Below are 16,567 nucleotides of genomic sequence, written 5' to 3' on the forward strand. Positions count from 1 at the left end.
AGCAATCTGAATGAGCATCCACAGCAATTTGTTCATTGCGAGTAGTGATCAACACTCTGCTCTTATTTGATTCCGCAGGAAAAAATGAGCTCTACCCGCGCCAAACATCGGTGTTCCATACATCATCAAGCACTATCAAGTAACTCTTTTCTTGGAGACATTTTTCAATCTCTTTCCCCAACTCATGATTTTGAATCTTATGTTTTTGTTCGTCGGTGAGAGTCATGATACAGCTGGCGATCCCAAGCAAAAGTTCCCGGATACTGTACTCTTGAGATACATAAACCCAAGCATAGTAACGACCAAAGTGGTTCTGAATAGCACCGTCGTTGTAAACTTTCTTGGCAAGAGTAGTTTTGCCAAGGCCACCCATCCCCACGATGGCAACCACTCCTCCCTCCCTCTCTCCCTCTTAATAGTTTTCTCTTTACAGCCTCCACATCATTTTTCATCTCCACTATGTTGCTTTTGTAATGACTGGGTATTTTATGCCACGTTAACATTTATATTTTGAAAAGTCTTATTTTGAGTGATGATTGAAAAGTCAAAAAGAAAAGTATCTGAAGAACACGTGTTAGTTTTGGATTGGTGAAATTCATTTTATTATGTTGATCAATTAGGTGAGTTGAAAATTTTATACCATGTTAGCCTTAGGGTAGAAATTTCTTAGGATTTTAGTAATTGAGAATTTCCGAAAAAGAAAAACGAAAACGAAAACGAAAATGAAAAGTTAATTAATTAAAATTAATTAGAATTAATAAAAAAATATTAATTAATTAAATTAAATTCCTTATTAATAAAATTGAGAAAATATTAATTTTTGTGTTATAAAAGAAACAAAAATGAAAAGGAATTAATTTGAGCTTGGATGAAATGGGGTTTTAAAAGAAAAATGGGAATTAGTTATTGGGTTTTTGAACTTTGGGTTGGGCTTGAGTGGACTGGTGGTAAGTGGATTAAAGCAAGAAAATGAAATGGGCTTTGTAAAAAGAAAGGAAAACATGAGAATTAGTTATTGGGTTTTTGAACTTTGGGCTGGGCTTGAGTGGACTGGTGGTAAGTGGATACAAAAGATATCATGTATGAGGAGGAAAAAAAAGAAGAGAAAATTATGATATAATTACATGCATATCTCTTAATATAATACATTTGCTTGACTTGATGATATCGTGTTTTAATAATTTAAACCATGGCAAGTTCACATCTATTTCAAATTTAAAATAGTATTTTAATATTTTTTAAATTATTAAATTATAATACATTATTCAATTAAAAATTAATTATCACCATTAGTTAAAAGATGGTCATGTTACAAAATAATATATTAAGACAATGTCTATGTATTGTCCATAAAATAGAGAAAATATTCAAATAATTGCCTATAACTTTAAAGATATTTATATAAAAAATAGCTTATATATATATATATATATATTAGATAAAAAAAAGAATAATAATAAGAAAATATTCAAATAATTGCCTATAACTTTAAAGATATTTATATAAAAAATAGCTTATATATATATATATATATATATTAGATAAAAAAAAGAATAATAATATTTTTTAAGGTGTTTAAAAAATACTTATTTAAAAAATGTAGTAATAATTATTTTTAACCATTGGTTTCCAATATTCAATTTATTAGGCATGGTTTTTAGGAAAAAAATAATTGGTGGAAATAATGACACCTCCCTAGCTATGAATTAATTTATATGGTCCCACCAATTAATATGAAAAAAAAAAAGTAAGATGAATAAAAAGAGAAAGAATGAGAGAGAAGTGGGAAGTCTGTTGTGTTTTTTTTCCTCTCACGGACTTTTTATTTAAGTACCAATTATTTTAGAAGTTTAAACTTGTAAGATTTGAACTCAATATACATATTATACTCTCAATACCCCCTTATGGCTCAGACTCTCTCGCAACCTCATACTCCCACATGATGAGATAGAAAGTTACATTCATATCCAATAAAGCATAATAAAGGAAATGCAAATTACATTATCAATTTTCCTAAAATGTTAAGTTTATATGACTTGGGTTTAATATGCATATCATGTTTTTTCACACTTTCTCTTTTGTTTTCTAGTTTATTTAAAATAGAAGAATTCTTGAAAATTTATATTAAAGATTAATATAATAATTGTAAAAGAATTGAGATATATATAAAAAAATTAGTTCTCTAAAAACAAAAAATAATCAAATCTCTACTTTTTGGATAAGAGGTTCTACCTTTCATGTAAAATTTATTATTTTTTATTTTAAAAATAAAATATAAAAAGTATATCCAAATCAAAAACTTGGTGATCAGTTAAATAATTGTTTTCCTTTGTAAACAAAAATAAAAATAGAGAAATACAAAAATGTACTCAGTTTTTGTATTAGCTGACACCAAACACCCATCCCAACCAACTTTTGAATTAAATAAGCAGCATTACAAAATAATAAACTTTTAAAGTAGTATCAGACATTCTGAATTTCAATACTGATGCATTGTTATTTTATAAATTTTTCTTAACTCTATATCTCATTTGGGATTAAGAGCGTGTTTGAGAGTAATTTTAGAAAATGTTTCTAATCTTTCTAACACTTAAAATTTTTTATTTTTCAAGTATTAAAATTATTAAAAACACTCCTTAAAATCACTGTCAAACGCACTTCAATACTAGTAAAAATAATTGTTCACACCTAAATTTTAAAAATATAAATATTTGTGCCGGTTATTTGTTTTTAAGTTCTAATACAATGTGTTTGCCTTTCTGGTTAAAAAATAAAAAGGCCCTGGTTCACATCCAGTATCTCACACTCACACACGGTGAAATTTGCAGACAATTTAATTTAGGAGGGATTAATATAATATGTTTTCCATCCTCTTTTATATGAGCTGGTATTGTCACATGGGTAGCTGCACCGACACTTTAAATCAAAAGAGATCACATAAATTTTTTCAATTTCGTACCATATTAGACTTCACCAACTTGTATTAAGCTAAATTATGAACTTAGATTTTTTTTTTTTATTCTTTTGTAAATTTATTTATCTTTGTCGCTAAGTTATAAACCCTTGAAAAGCGATCATCCTTCTTTTGCTCTCCATGTGCATGAACCTCTGTGACTTGACTTTGGGCCACATACTTCTTTGCCATTGAGGCATAAACCCTAGAAAAGAGATTCTTTTCTGGTTTTTCCCTTTTATCTTCCACTTTGGGATCCAAAGCTTTAAAAAGATTGAAAACTAAGAAACTTTTTAATTACTTAATTAAAAAACAAAAAAAAAAAAAAAAAACTTATGATGAGATGTGTTGAAAGTTGAAACAAACCCAGCCTCATTGTGTTGAACCAAAAGAAAATGGCAGAAAGCAGTGTGGCATCTTTTCTAGAGAAGTTGGGCAACTTGGCTTCACAAGAAGCTTCTCTGTTTGGAGAGGTAGAAGGGCAGGTGAGGCTGCTGCGTTACGAGCTGGAGTGGATGCGCCTCTTCCTGGAATATGCTGATGCAAGACGCAGATACGATAAACGGCTCAAGCTCTGGGTGAATCAGATCAGAGATGCAGCTCATGATGCCGAAGATGTCCTCGATGAATTCATGTTCAAGGTGGAACACAAGCGCCAGCAGAGACTCCATAGACTCAAGTTCCTCAGATTCTTACCTTCATGTGTTAGCGTCGCTGACAAGCTACCATTTATCCAAGAGCTCAACGATCGTATAACCGAGATCAATATCACCATCGAGAAGATATTGGCCAATAAAAAAAGGTACGGCATTGAAAATCCCAGCACTTCTGAAGCTTGGAGCTCCTCCAATGAAGTGCCATGTAAGGAGAAAACGCTCCCCGTTGTTGAAGAAATTGATGTGGTGGGGTTCGAAACAGATGTGAAATCTGTAAAGGAATTGCTTGTTGAGGCTGGAGAGACAACAGAAACGCGGAGAGTAGTGGTGTCCATAGTGGGCATGGGTGGCCTTGGCAAGACGACTCTACTCTAGCTAAGAAAGTCTACAATGATGTGAAACAACATTTTGACTGTGATGCTTGGGTTTATGTTTCTCAAGAGTATAGAACCCGAGATCTTTTATTCGAAATTCTGAATTGTGTGACGAATGAAAAAAGAATCATGAGAGAATTAGATAGTGAAGCCGCGGTGGGGATCGAACTTCGTAATTTCCTGAGCACCAAAAAGTATTTGATAGTCATGGATGATATTTGGTGCACACAAGTTTGGAAGGGTTTAAATGCTTATCTCCCAATCGAGGGATATGGAAGTAGAGTGCTAATTACATCACGAAACAAAGAAGTTGCTTTGCATGCCAATTCACATCTCCATGAACTCCATCCTTTGAATGAAATGGAGAGTGAGGAGCTCTTTCTCAGGAAGATGGGAAGCAGCACCTTGGCTTGGCCTCAAGGGTTGGAGAAATTAGGGAAGGAGATTGTAGCAAAATGCAAAGGCCTGCCCCTTGCTACTGTGATGTTGGGAGGCCTTCTATCAATGAAAGAGAAGACCCAATTCTCATGGCAAAAGGTACTTGACAGCAAAGATTGGCATTTGAGTCAAGGTCCCAACTCATGTTTGGGAATTCTCGCTTTAAGTTATAATGACTTGCCCAATTACTTGAAGTCGTGCTTTCTGTATTGCGGTATTTTCCCAGAAAACTCAAAAGTCAAATCAAGTGAATTGATCCGGCTGTGGATTGCTGAAGGATTTGTACAAACTAGGGGAGCAGAAACACTGGAAGACCTGGCCGAGGACTACTTATACGAGCTCATCCAAAGAAACATGATTCAAGTGGATAAAAGGGACAGGCTAGATGGAAGAGTGAAGTCTTGCCGCATGCATGATTTCCTTCGAGACCTCGCCATTTCAGAGGCCAAAGACGCCAAACTCTTTGAGGTACATGAAAACATTGATGTTAGATATCCTATTAGCTCTCGTCGGCTTAGCATTCAACAGAGTCTTATTAAGAAAAATATATCTCAGCATTTGCATAACTCACGCCTCCGGTCATTGATTTTTTTGTCTGAACCCTTGCAAGAAAACAGTTGGACATATTTGCAAGAACACGTCAAATTACTTCAGGTGTTGGATTTAGGAGTGTACCAGTATCAGAATATTTACACGCTCCCAAGAAAAGTAGGAGAACTCATAAACTTGAAATATTTGTGTTTAAGGGGGGCTGGGAATAGAATAAGGCTTCCAACACCCATTGTTAGGCTCGTTAATTTGCAGACTCTCGACTTAGACGGCAATCTTCTATGTCTTCCTTGCAAAATCTGGAAACTACAGCAATTGAGACATTTAAACTGTCCTGGTGGGATAGTTTCAAGGAAGCCATTTACAGAGAGGTTCTTCATTAATGGTGATTTGGGTGTCCATCAATTGACTAACCTTCAAACATTAGCTTTACAAGGGGGCGAATGGTTGGAGGGTGATGGCTTAGGGCAACTGACCCAGCTCAGGCAGCTCAAGATAATGGGAGGCTTGACTCCTTATTTGAAGGAGGGGTTTTTCAAATCTATAGCCCAATTGACAGCACTAGAAAACCTGAAGCTCATAAACTTTTCTTCTAAAAGGAAAACAATAGTCTCTGGTTTCATGTCCTTCTCACACCACACCCGTCTCCAAAAATTGGTTTTAGGAGGAAGGCTCGAGAAATTACCAGTAGATACTGGGTTCTACCCTCCAAACCTCCTGCAACTCAAGCTGTGGGAGACTGAGTTGGAACAAGATCCAATGTCGATTCTAGGGGAGCTCCCAAACTTGAGGATTCTCAAATTACTCTGGAACTCGTATGTAGGAAAGAAAATGAATTGCTCGGAGGGAAGGTTCCACCAACTTGAGTTCCTGCATATGGAGCATCTGTCCAATCTGGAGGACTTCACTGTAGAGGAAGGGGCAATGCCTAAGCTGAGGACTTTACAGATGGAGTGGTTCTGGAAAATGAAGAAGTTTCCTGATGGGCTGTTAGGGCTAAGAAATCTGCAGGAACTGAACCTCCTCCATTGCTCCAATGAATTGTTGAAAGAGGTTTTCCAGACACAAGGAGAAGATTGGAATAGGATCCGTCTTATCACCTCCCAGACACATCCAATTTCGGATAACACCAGCTTCATCCTCCTTGATGACACTGGCTTTCACTGATTCTCTCCTCGTGTACAAGTTCATGATAATATTTGTATGTATCTGATTTTTTTTTCCCCTGAAATTTTTATGAAAATGCCGATCTGCAGGGGTTTTACATGTTATTCTCATAAGTGCAATTGACAATGTAACATTAAATTGAGGTAAACATGTGAAGTAAATATGATCCCCTCCAAATAAATATCTCATCCCAGTATTTTGATATTGGCTTTCCTTTTTAATTTGTTTGATTTTTTTTTTTATAAAGTTTATCTAACATTAAATTTAACCATTCATGCACTTATTTAATTTGAATTGACTTGAGATCTCGTCATAACGACAATTTAGATGTCTCAATTGCTGCAATTTCCAAATTGTATAAGGTATGTAGGAATCATTGTATCCTAAATTGAGATTTTGCAGATTAACAAGTCTCTTAATGGATGATGGAAGCGTTACTCTATCAATTCCCTTTATGCATAAGAATTTCAAGTTGATGAGTTCTCCTATCTCCTTTGGGATGATATAATTCTCCTCTATCCTCCCTAGATCCAATACGCTAAGCAATTTAACGTGCTTTTGTATAGATCTCCAATCCTTTCTCTCAACAGGGTCAGTAAAGAAAATTAAAGATCTAAGAAGAGAATTATGCAAATGCTGAGAAATGTTGTTCTTGATGAGATGTTGATGAATGCTTAACCGACGAACACTAGTAGGAAATGTGAAATCAATGTTTTCATGTACCTCAAAAAGTTTTGCATCTCTGGCCTCTGAAATAGCAAGGTCCCGAAGGAGATCATGTATGCGACAAGACATCACTCTTCCATTTGCCTTCTTTCGAGCCACCTGAACCATGCTTCTGTGGATCAGTTCATACAAATAATCTTCAGCAATGTCTTCCAACTTTTCTTTGCCTCTTCTTTAAACAAAACCTTCAGCAATCCATAAGTGAATCAACTTACTAGCCTTGATTTCAGAGTCTTCTGGGAGAATACCACAGTAAAGAAAACAGGACTTCAAGTAATAAGGCACTTAAGGCCAGAATTCCAAAACATGACTCCGGGCCTCGATTTAGATGCCAATCTATACTTGCAAGCACTCTCTTTCGTCGACAATAAGCCTCCTAACACCACAATCGCAAGGGGCAAACCTTTACATTTTGCCACAATTTTCCTTCCCAATTCCTCCAACGCTTTAGATAAAGAAACAGGTGTACTATCTCTCGCTCCAAAAGTCTTCTTGAGAAAGAGCTCCCAACTCTAATTACCATCCATAATGCGGAGTTCATAGACAAGAGCCTGTGAATCGGTGTGCCCAACAACTTCATGCGGATTGGCTTGTGCAGCAATTTCTTTATTTCGGGTGGTCATCAGCACTTTGCTGCCATTCCTAGACTCAGGAAGATAGGAGCGCAAGCTACTCCAAGCTTCAATACTCCATACATCATCCATGGCTACCAGGTACTTCTTGTCGTTGAGGCATTCACGAAGCTTCCCACCTAGCTCGTCCTCTCCCATCTCTCTCATTTCTTTCTTTTCTTCATTGCTGAGGGACATGACAGAACTGATGATGCTGAGTAGAGGCTCCCTTGGCTTGAATTCTTGAGACACATAAACCCAAGCTTGACAATCAAAGTGCTGCTTAACATCACTATGATTGTAGACTTTCTTAGCAAGAGTTGTCTTGCCTAGGCCGCCCATTCCCACAATGGACACCACTGCTCTCGGCCGCATCTGATCTTCCTTAATCAGCATCTGCTTCACCACCTCCATACCATCTTTGATCTCCACCACGTCAGTCTCTTCGACAGTTGGGGTCCGCCGCTCCTGCTGAGAAACTCCATGATCAGTACTGGTCGAGCTGGGAGTCACTAGGGCTTCAAGACCATACTTGGATCTATTGACCATGATCTTCTCTATCATGACATTGATCTCCTTCACCGGACTGTCGAGCTCGTGGATGAAAGGTAACTTGTCCGCGAATCCTACGCAAGTAGGTAAGCGCTCAAGGAACTTGAGATTTTTGAGCCTTTTCTGCCTCTGGTGATCCATGTTGAAGATGAACTCATCGATGACATCTTCAGCATCATGGGCTACCTCTCTGATCTGCTCCACCCACAGCTTGATTCTTTCATCGTATGTATATGCATTTTGAATCCGCGTCTTTGAGGAAGAGGCGCATCCATTTGAGTTCATTGCGCAGCAGCTTCACCTGGCCTTCTACTCCAAATAGAGAAGCTTCTTGTATAACCAAGTTGCTCAACTTCTCCAGGAAAAACGTGACACTGCTTTCTGCCATTTTGGGCTACTCCTCTTCTTCCAATGAGAAAGAAAAGCTATAACGTTTCAACACAGTTGGGTCCCGGATTCTGAAAGAGAATGAAGAAAGGAAAAGGGTAAAGTATGTATGGTGTGGTTCACAGTGGCAGTGGGCTGCTGTGATGGTAAAAGAGAATAAATTTATTTTAAAATTTATTTTTTTTGTTAAGATTTTGTTAAACATATCGTTTTGACTGAAAAATTATTTTTAAAATTATTAAAAATTATTTTATGTTTAAAAAAAACTATTTGGAAGAGAAAATTTCAAACGTGGGTCTTATTTAGTTGTGTTTTTATGAAAGTAAAAAAAACTAAAAAGTAAAGGTGGGCCTCAACTTTTGTCTTTTTGGAACAATTTCACATAGAAAGATAATGGAGGAAAGATAAGGTAGACCCCATTATTCAATTATTGATCCTGCAAAGACTTAAAATTTTTGGGTATTATTAAATAGGCCATGATATGAAATAGAAGACAACCCACGTGATATGAAATAGGCCACTCGGCACAGGGAGTTTTGGGTCAAAATGGCCCTTTTAAAAAAAATATATATATAACATTTAACTACTTTTTAAAACTTATATTCAAATTAGCCTCTTTGATGCCATGTAGACATCATGTCATTAAAATTTTTTTTTTTTTTATCATTTTAGTTAAAGCCGCAGTTGCCAACTACGACTTCATATTTGAACTAAAGTCGCAGTTGGCAAGTGCGGCTTCATTTTTGAACTAAAGCCGCAGATGGAACCGTGATTTCATTTTTGAACTAAAGTCGTAGTTGGCAACTACGGTTTCATTTTTATGATTGAAATATAAAAAATATACTTAAATAATAAATTATTTATATTTAAATTTAAAAATCTAGTTACACATAGTTTCCATGTGAGATTATATATGTTTTTTATTTTCCACTATATTAATGTTTAGTGGATATTTTTTATGACTTTAATTAAACTATTAAAAATTAAATTTTATAGTAGACTTTTTGTAATTAATTTCATTAACTAATTTTGTAAAAAAATCTATATATGACAACTACGACTTAAGAGTATACTATTATTTCGATAAAGATAAATTTGTCATAATACAAATAAATTAATATTTAAAAATAAATAAATTAAATATTTTAAATTAGTAAATTATACAATTTTATATATTATTTATATGTTATATAAGTTTATTATTTTAAGATTATTCATTTATTAATAAATAAAACATTCATTTATAATATCTTCTATTTATTAATTTATGTTTATTGAACTAATACTAGATTCTTAAGTTTAAATATAAATAATTTATTATTAAAGTATATATTTTTAATTTCAATAATAAATTATAATTTAATAGTTTTTAATTAAACTTGAAAGTAAAAAAAAAAATTATAATTGAAATCTCAGTTACCAACTACGACTTAAAAGTATACTATTATTTCTATAAAGATAAATTTATCATAATACAAATAAATTAATATCTTAAAAAACAACAAATTAAATATCTTAAATTAATAAATTATACAATTTTATATATTATTTATATATTATATAAATTTATTATTTTAAGATTATTAATTTATTAATAAATAAAATATTCATTTATAATATCTTCTATTTATCAATTTATGTTTGTTGAAGTAATACTAGATTTTTAAGTTTAAATATAAATAATTTATTATTTAAGTATATTTTTTAAATTTCAATCATAAATTGTAATTTAATAGTTTTTAATTAAATTTGAAAGTAAAAAAAAAAAAATTATAATTGAAATCTCAGTTATCAACTACGGCTTAAAAGTATACTATTATTTCGATAAAGATAAATTTATCATAATACAAATAAATTAATATCTTAAAAAACAATAAAGTAAATATCTTAAATTAATAAATTATACAATTTTATATATTATTTATATGTTATATAAGTTTATTATTTTAAGATTACTAATTTATTAATAAATAAAATATTCATTTATAATATCTTCTATTTATCAATTTATGTTTGTTGAAGTAATACTAGTGTGGACCCTGCATTTCGGCTCATGCGAGGTCTCGATTTTAGTTTGAAAAATGATTTTTTGTTGATTAAGAAAATGACTTGGAATCGCCACTTATTTTTGTTTTATTTTTAAAAGGGTAAACAAAATAAAAAAGAAAACCCTAAGTGCGACTCCTCATTTTGGAAAAGGTGATCTACGAAAAACTGGATCGGGCTCGGGGTCAGATTACTTATCGGGAAGGTACGGTAAAAGACCATAGCACCCCTCTAAGTCCCTAAAGTTGGGTCTCTACTAATAAAATGAAGTTAACGTGGCAATTGATGAGTAAATTAATGAATATCCTGAATGGTCATGCACACATAAGAGTCGAGACATGCATAGACAATGATTATAGGGAAAATGGGTACATACCTAGGCAACGAGCCGCCATGCGCTATCAATAGAGAGGGTTAGTGCACAATTTAGGAATAATCGCATGTATGTTAGAGAGTAGGGTAAATCAATCACGTATAATAATCAAAGCAAGCGATCAATCAATCAATTAATCATAAAGTCACCCATGTTGGGCCCCCACCAAAGCCCGTTTATTTAGCATGACTTAATGTCACAAATTCCATTATTCTGGAATTATGAAAAATTCGTTCACACTTATAAAAATCAAGAGGAGCGGAAAATCATTTGAAAACCAGAGCGGAATTAAAACTATTTGAGAGAAAATTAGACTTTTGACATTTAATTGAAAAATTGGAATCTCGAAGATCACTAGAAAATTGGAGTTTTAGAGTTTATTTGAAGACCAAACTCTTAGAGGTTGAATGTGAGAATGTGAATTTTAGAAATGGAAAGAGGTTGGAATTTTGAAAATGATTTGAGGGTTCGGGATCTTAAAAAAAGATTAAGTTACGAAAATTGGGAATATGAGAGTTGAATTTTGAAATATATCAGAATCGTAAGTTATTTGAGAAGTAGAAATTATGAAAGTTGATTTATGAAAATTGGAAATCTCGAAAATCATTTGAAGGCGGACTTTTTAGGAATGAACAAATAAAATGGTAATAAAAAGTAATGATGGTGACAAATGAGTAACTGGGTAAATACGGTAATTGGAACATTAGGAACTGAAAATTAGGTTCGGAGATAGGACACTTGGAATTTTAGATAGCTAAATTTAGAAATCGGAAATTTGAAAAATTAGACTTTAAGGATTGAGATTTTTAAGAGAAATAAATGGGTAAATATGGAATAATGTTATTAATTAATCAAAACGATATTTGGACGGATGAATAGTGAATAGTGGGGTTTGTGAGATTAAAAATTAAATTGGAAAATCGAATTTTGACGAAAGTGATATTTGAACGGATGAAAGTGGATAGTGAGATTTTGAAAATTAAGTTTGGAAGTCGGATCTTTGAACAAATGGACTCTAATTATTGGAATTTTTAGAAGAAAGAAATAAGTAAACGTGGAATTTATAACAATGATAACAAAGATGATATTTGAATAAATAAAAGTGAATGGTGGAATTTTTTAGTCTCAAGGTTAAATTTGGAAGTCCGGTTTTGAAGAATTGAATTTTAATGATTGAAATAAATAAATAAATAAGTATGGAATAATGATACTAATTAGCAAAAATAATGTTTAAACGAGTAAAAAAAAAGAATAGTGGAATTTTTCTAATTAAGAATTTGAATTAGGGCGTTGGGTTTTTAAAGAATATGACTTTGAATAAATAGGTAGGTATGAGATTATAATACTAATTAACGAGAATAATATTTAGGCGAATAAAGATGGATAGTAGAATTTTTGGGATTGAAGTTTTAATTAAGGCATGGGGTTTTCGGAAGATTGGACTTTGAATAGACATGCAATAATGATTCTAATTGATGAGGATAAAATTTAGACGAACTGTAGAATTTTTAGGATTTGAAAATTTGAGTTAAGACAAGAGATTTATGAAGAACTAGGTTTTAAATAAATAGACGAATATGAGATAATAATCCTAATTGATAAAAATAAGATTTAAACGAATTACTGAGAAACTAAATTAAGACATGGGATTTTTGAAGGATTAGATTTTAAATAACTAAATAAACATGGGATAATAATTCGATTTATGAAAATGTGATTTAGGCAAGTATTTGAAGAATTAAATTAAAGCATGAAATTTTTGAAGGATTGGTATAAATAAAATAGGTGAATGTATAGGATAATAATTCTCATTGATGAACATAAGGTTTAAACGAGTATTTGAAGAATTGAATTACGGCATGGGATCTTCTTAAGGGATTAGAATTCGAACAACTAATAATACGGGATGATGATTCGATTTATGAAAATAAGATTTAAACAAGTATTTGAAGAATTAAATTAAAACTTAGGATTTTTGAAGGATTGACATAGATAGATAGGAGAATATAAGATAATAATTCTAGTTGATAAATATGAGATTTAAAAGAGTTTTTGAAGAATTAAATTAGAACATGTGATCTTGATTTTCTTTTATAGATTGGACTTTGAATAAATAATAAATACGGGAATAATAATTCGAATTATGAAAATATGATTTAAGCAAGTATTTGAAGAATTAAATCAAAACTTAGGATTTTTTTAAGGATTGGCATAGATAGATAGGAGAATATAAGATAATAATACTAGTTGATAAATATGAGATTTAAAAGAGTATTTGAAGAATTAAATTAAGACATATGATGATTTTTTTTGATAGCTTGGACTTTGAATAAATAATAAATAAGGGATAATGATTTGATTTATAAAAATATGATTTAAACAAGTATTTTGAAGTATTAAATTAAAACTTAGGATTTTTGAGGGATTGGCATGGATAGATAGGTGAATATAGGATAATAATTCTAGTTGATGAACATAAGGTTTAAAAGAGTATTTGAAGAATTAAATTAAGACATGTGATGATTTTTTTTTGATAGCTTGGACTTTGAATAAATAATAAATACAGGATAATGATTTGATTTATGAAAATATGATTTAAACAAGTATTTTGAAGTATTAAATTAAACCTAGGATTTTTGAGGGATTGGCATAGAGCCTATCATCCACACGAACTGGGCCTGGGCTCCAACTCAAGCCCAAGTCCAATGTCTTCATTGGGCAAGTCTAATACAATAATCCATCACCAACTTGGGCCTAGTGCCCCTATTCAAGCCCAAGTCCAAAGATATCAATGGGCAAGCCCAAGGCAATTAAAGCCTTCACAAACTTGGGCTTCTCTTTTGGATCCAACCCACTAAAATCCAAATCCATACTCATATTCTCTTTGGGCCTTTCAGCCACGTGCTCTTCTTCTTCACCTCAGGAAGACTAGGACGGAGAAAGCGGAGGTGAGAGAGGCGTCGCCGGAGGTCCTCGGAGTTGGTCCAAGCTGCCAACCTCCCGCGCCACCTCGGACATGCCCAACTACAGCGGCCTGGTGTCGGTGGAGAGCTTGCTGCTACAGCCTTCGTGGGAGCGTGGAGAGCTTTGTCGGCCGGAATCTGGCCGTTGAGGAAGAGCTCATTTGCTGATAGCATCCTCGACGTCGCCGCCGCAGAGCTCCCATAGCAGGCGAGCCGTGTGGAGGAATCGAACCCGGCGCCGGTGGACGACGAGGCTGACGCTGGGTGCACATGGAGCGACCGGAACCTTGGCATCGAGAGGTGGTGAGGAGCGGGATTTTCACGGAGATAGATATGGAAAAATGGGTATTCACGTGGATGTTGCAGGGGGGGTAGTCAAGCAAGTTTTTCATGCATGTGAGTGAATAGATGCCGAGTGGTGAGAGGGAAAGGTGACAAGAAGAAGAAAATGGGTGTGAAGGAAACGGGTATGGTGTGCATGAAGTGGGATGGACGCTACATGGCACTGAATATGTTAGGGTGGTAACTGTGGGTATAACATTAATATGAAGGGATGATCAATGGGCATGAACTTATGAAGGTAGGGTGGTGAGGAAAAGGATAGATGAGCTGGGCATTAAAGAGACGGAAAGGTGATAAGGACGGCCATGCGCATGAATGGGAGGTGGATGATGAGTATTAGCATGAGAGATGGGTATGAAAGTGGCCATGCAAAAGCCATGCAAAAGTGAGGGGAATGGATTTGGAGCACAGTCACAGGTAGTGAGAGAGAAGATTAAATCAATCCATGTGAAACCATGTACATGATAACCTCAAATGGAGCCCAAAAGAATGAGATATTAGCAGGGCAAACACTTCCAAACAGCGGATGAAAGTTAAACAAACAAAAAAACACATGAAAAGACAATACGATAGGAAAAAAATGAACTAAAAAATCGGCCATACCTGCGCTTGGTAAAGCTCCTCTCTAGTAGAAATGAACCAGAAAATCCTATCCTCCTCCTCCCTAGCTTGCTTTCAAGCTCCAGCCTACACCCTTTTTCTCTCCTCCCCCTTCAGTTCTCGGGTGCTGCCAACTCCTCTAATGCTATATAAAAAAACTAAACACCCCTGGCTCTTCAAAGGGGTCTACAACTAGATTTTTAATTTTAAATATAAATAATTTATTATTTAAGTATATTTTTTAAATTTCAATCATAAATTGTAATTTAATAGTTTTTAATTAAATTTAAAAATAAAAAAAATAAATTATAATTGAAATCTCAGTTATCAACTACGACTTAAAAGTATACTATTATTTCGATAAAGATAAATTTATTATAATACAAATAAATTAATATCTTAAAAAACAATAAATTAAATATCTTAAATTAATAAATTATACAATTTTATATATTATTTATATATTATATAAGTTTATTATTTTAAGATTATTAATTTATTAATAAATAAAATATTCATTTATAATATCTTTTATTTATCAATTTATGTTTATTGAAGTAATACTAGATTTTTAAATTTAAATAGAAATAATTTATTATTTAAGTATATTTTTTAAATTTCAATCATAAATTGTAATTTAATAATTTTTAATTAAATTTTAAAATTTAAAAAAAAAATTAAGTAAAGCCTCAATTGGCAACTACAGTTTTAGTTCAAAAATAAAGTCATAGTTGCCAACTGCGGCTTTAACTAAAATGAATAAAAAAAATATTTTTTAATGATATGATGTGTGTGGCATCAAAGAGGTCAATTTCAACTCAAAACGTGATTAGATGTTACAATTTTTTTTTTTTTTAATGGGTCATTTTGACCCAAAACTCCAGCATAGGAGGCTCGGAGCTCGAGACTCATGGGCAGTGCCATAAAGGCTGTGCATGGCCCGCACACGTAGAACCCACGTGATACCAATCAGGCCCATAGTTGTCTTTTTAATCCCCAACAACTTCATGTATACTAAACGTAGTTGTGTTTTGATGTATAAATTGATGATTGTCTTTTCCCAACAACTTCATGTATAACTAAATAAAATAATTAAAATAAAAATTAAATAACATTATATAATTTACACTTTCAATTTTATTAATTTGTACTTTGATTTCATTTTTTTATGTCATGGTCTTATTTATTTATCTATATTTTCATCTCGTATAAATTTTATTATACACTTTTAATTATTTAAATCACATCTTTTGTAAATATAGCTTCAATATCTTAAAATTTTCCTAAAAGTAAAACTTGAAAGAAAGTCTTTACCTTTGGTCTTTTTGGACAATTTAATGTAGAAAGATTATAGAGAAAAAATAGGATTTATTTGGTAATAATTTTAAAAACGATTCTCCTTTGTACAAATAATATTCAATAATTTTTAGAAACAGATTTTATTCGATGACTAAAATATGCAAATCAATTTTCTTAATTTATTATGATGTTACTATATATTTATATATATAATATAAAAGTTTTTAAAAATAATTTTCATTTTTTCATTTGTTATTTTAAACATTTTATGAAAATTTAATAACTAAAAATATCTAAAACTTATTGTGGACCCCGCATTTCGGCTCATGCGTTTCCACTCGATGACGAGCTCAATTTTTATTTTAAAAAAAATGATTTTATCTTTAGAAAATGACTTGGAGTCGTCACTTATTTTTGTTTTATTTTTAAAGGGTAAACAAAATAAAAAAGAAAACCCTAAGTGTGACTCCTTATTTTGAAAAGGTGGTTTGTGAAAAACCGGATCGGGTTCGGAGGTTAGGTTACTCATCG

General features: G+C 32.7%; 1 protein-coding gene across 1 annotated transcript; it reads left to right on the plus strand.

Annotated features, from left to right (window-relative positions):
- Positions 1-4,438: 4,438 nt before the first annotated feature.
- On the plus strand, positions 4,439-6,339 carry LOC104881819 (disease resistance protein RPH8A). Its single transcript, XM_059743200.1, has 2 exons — positions 4,439-4,520; positions 4,648-6,339. The coding sequence occupies exons 1-2, from the start codon at positions 4,439-4,441 to the stop codon at positions 6,135-6,137; spliced, it is 1,572 nt and encodes a 523-aa protein (XP_059599183.1). The 3' UTR covers positions 6,138-6,339.
- The last annotated feature ends 10,228 nt before the right edge of the window (positions 6,340-16,567 follow it).

The sequence above is a fragment of the Vitis vinifera genome, chromosome 15, assembly GCF_030704535.1.
Source record: "Vitis vinifera cultivar Pinot Noir 40024 chromosome 15, ASM3070453v1".
NCBI classification, from domain to species: domain Eukaryota; kingdom Viridiplantae; phylum Streptophyta; class Magnoliopsida; order Vitales; family Vitaceae; genus Vitis; species Vitis vinifera.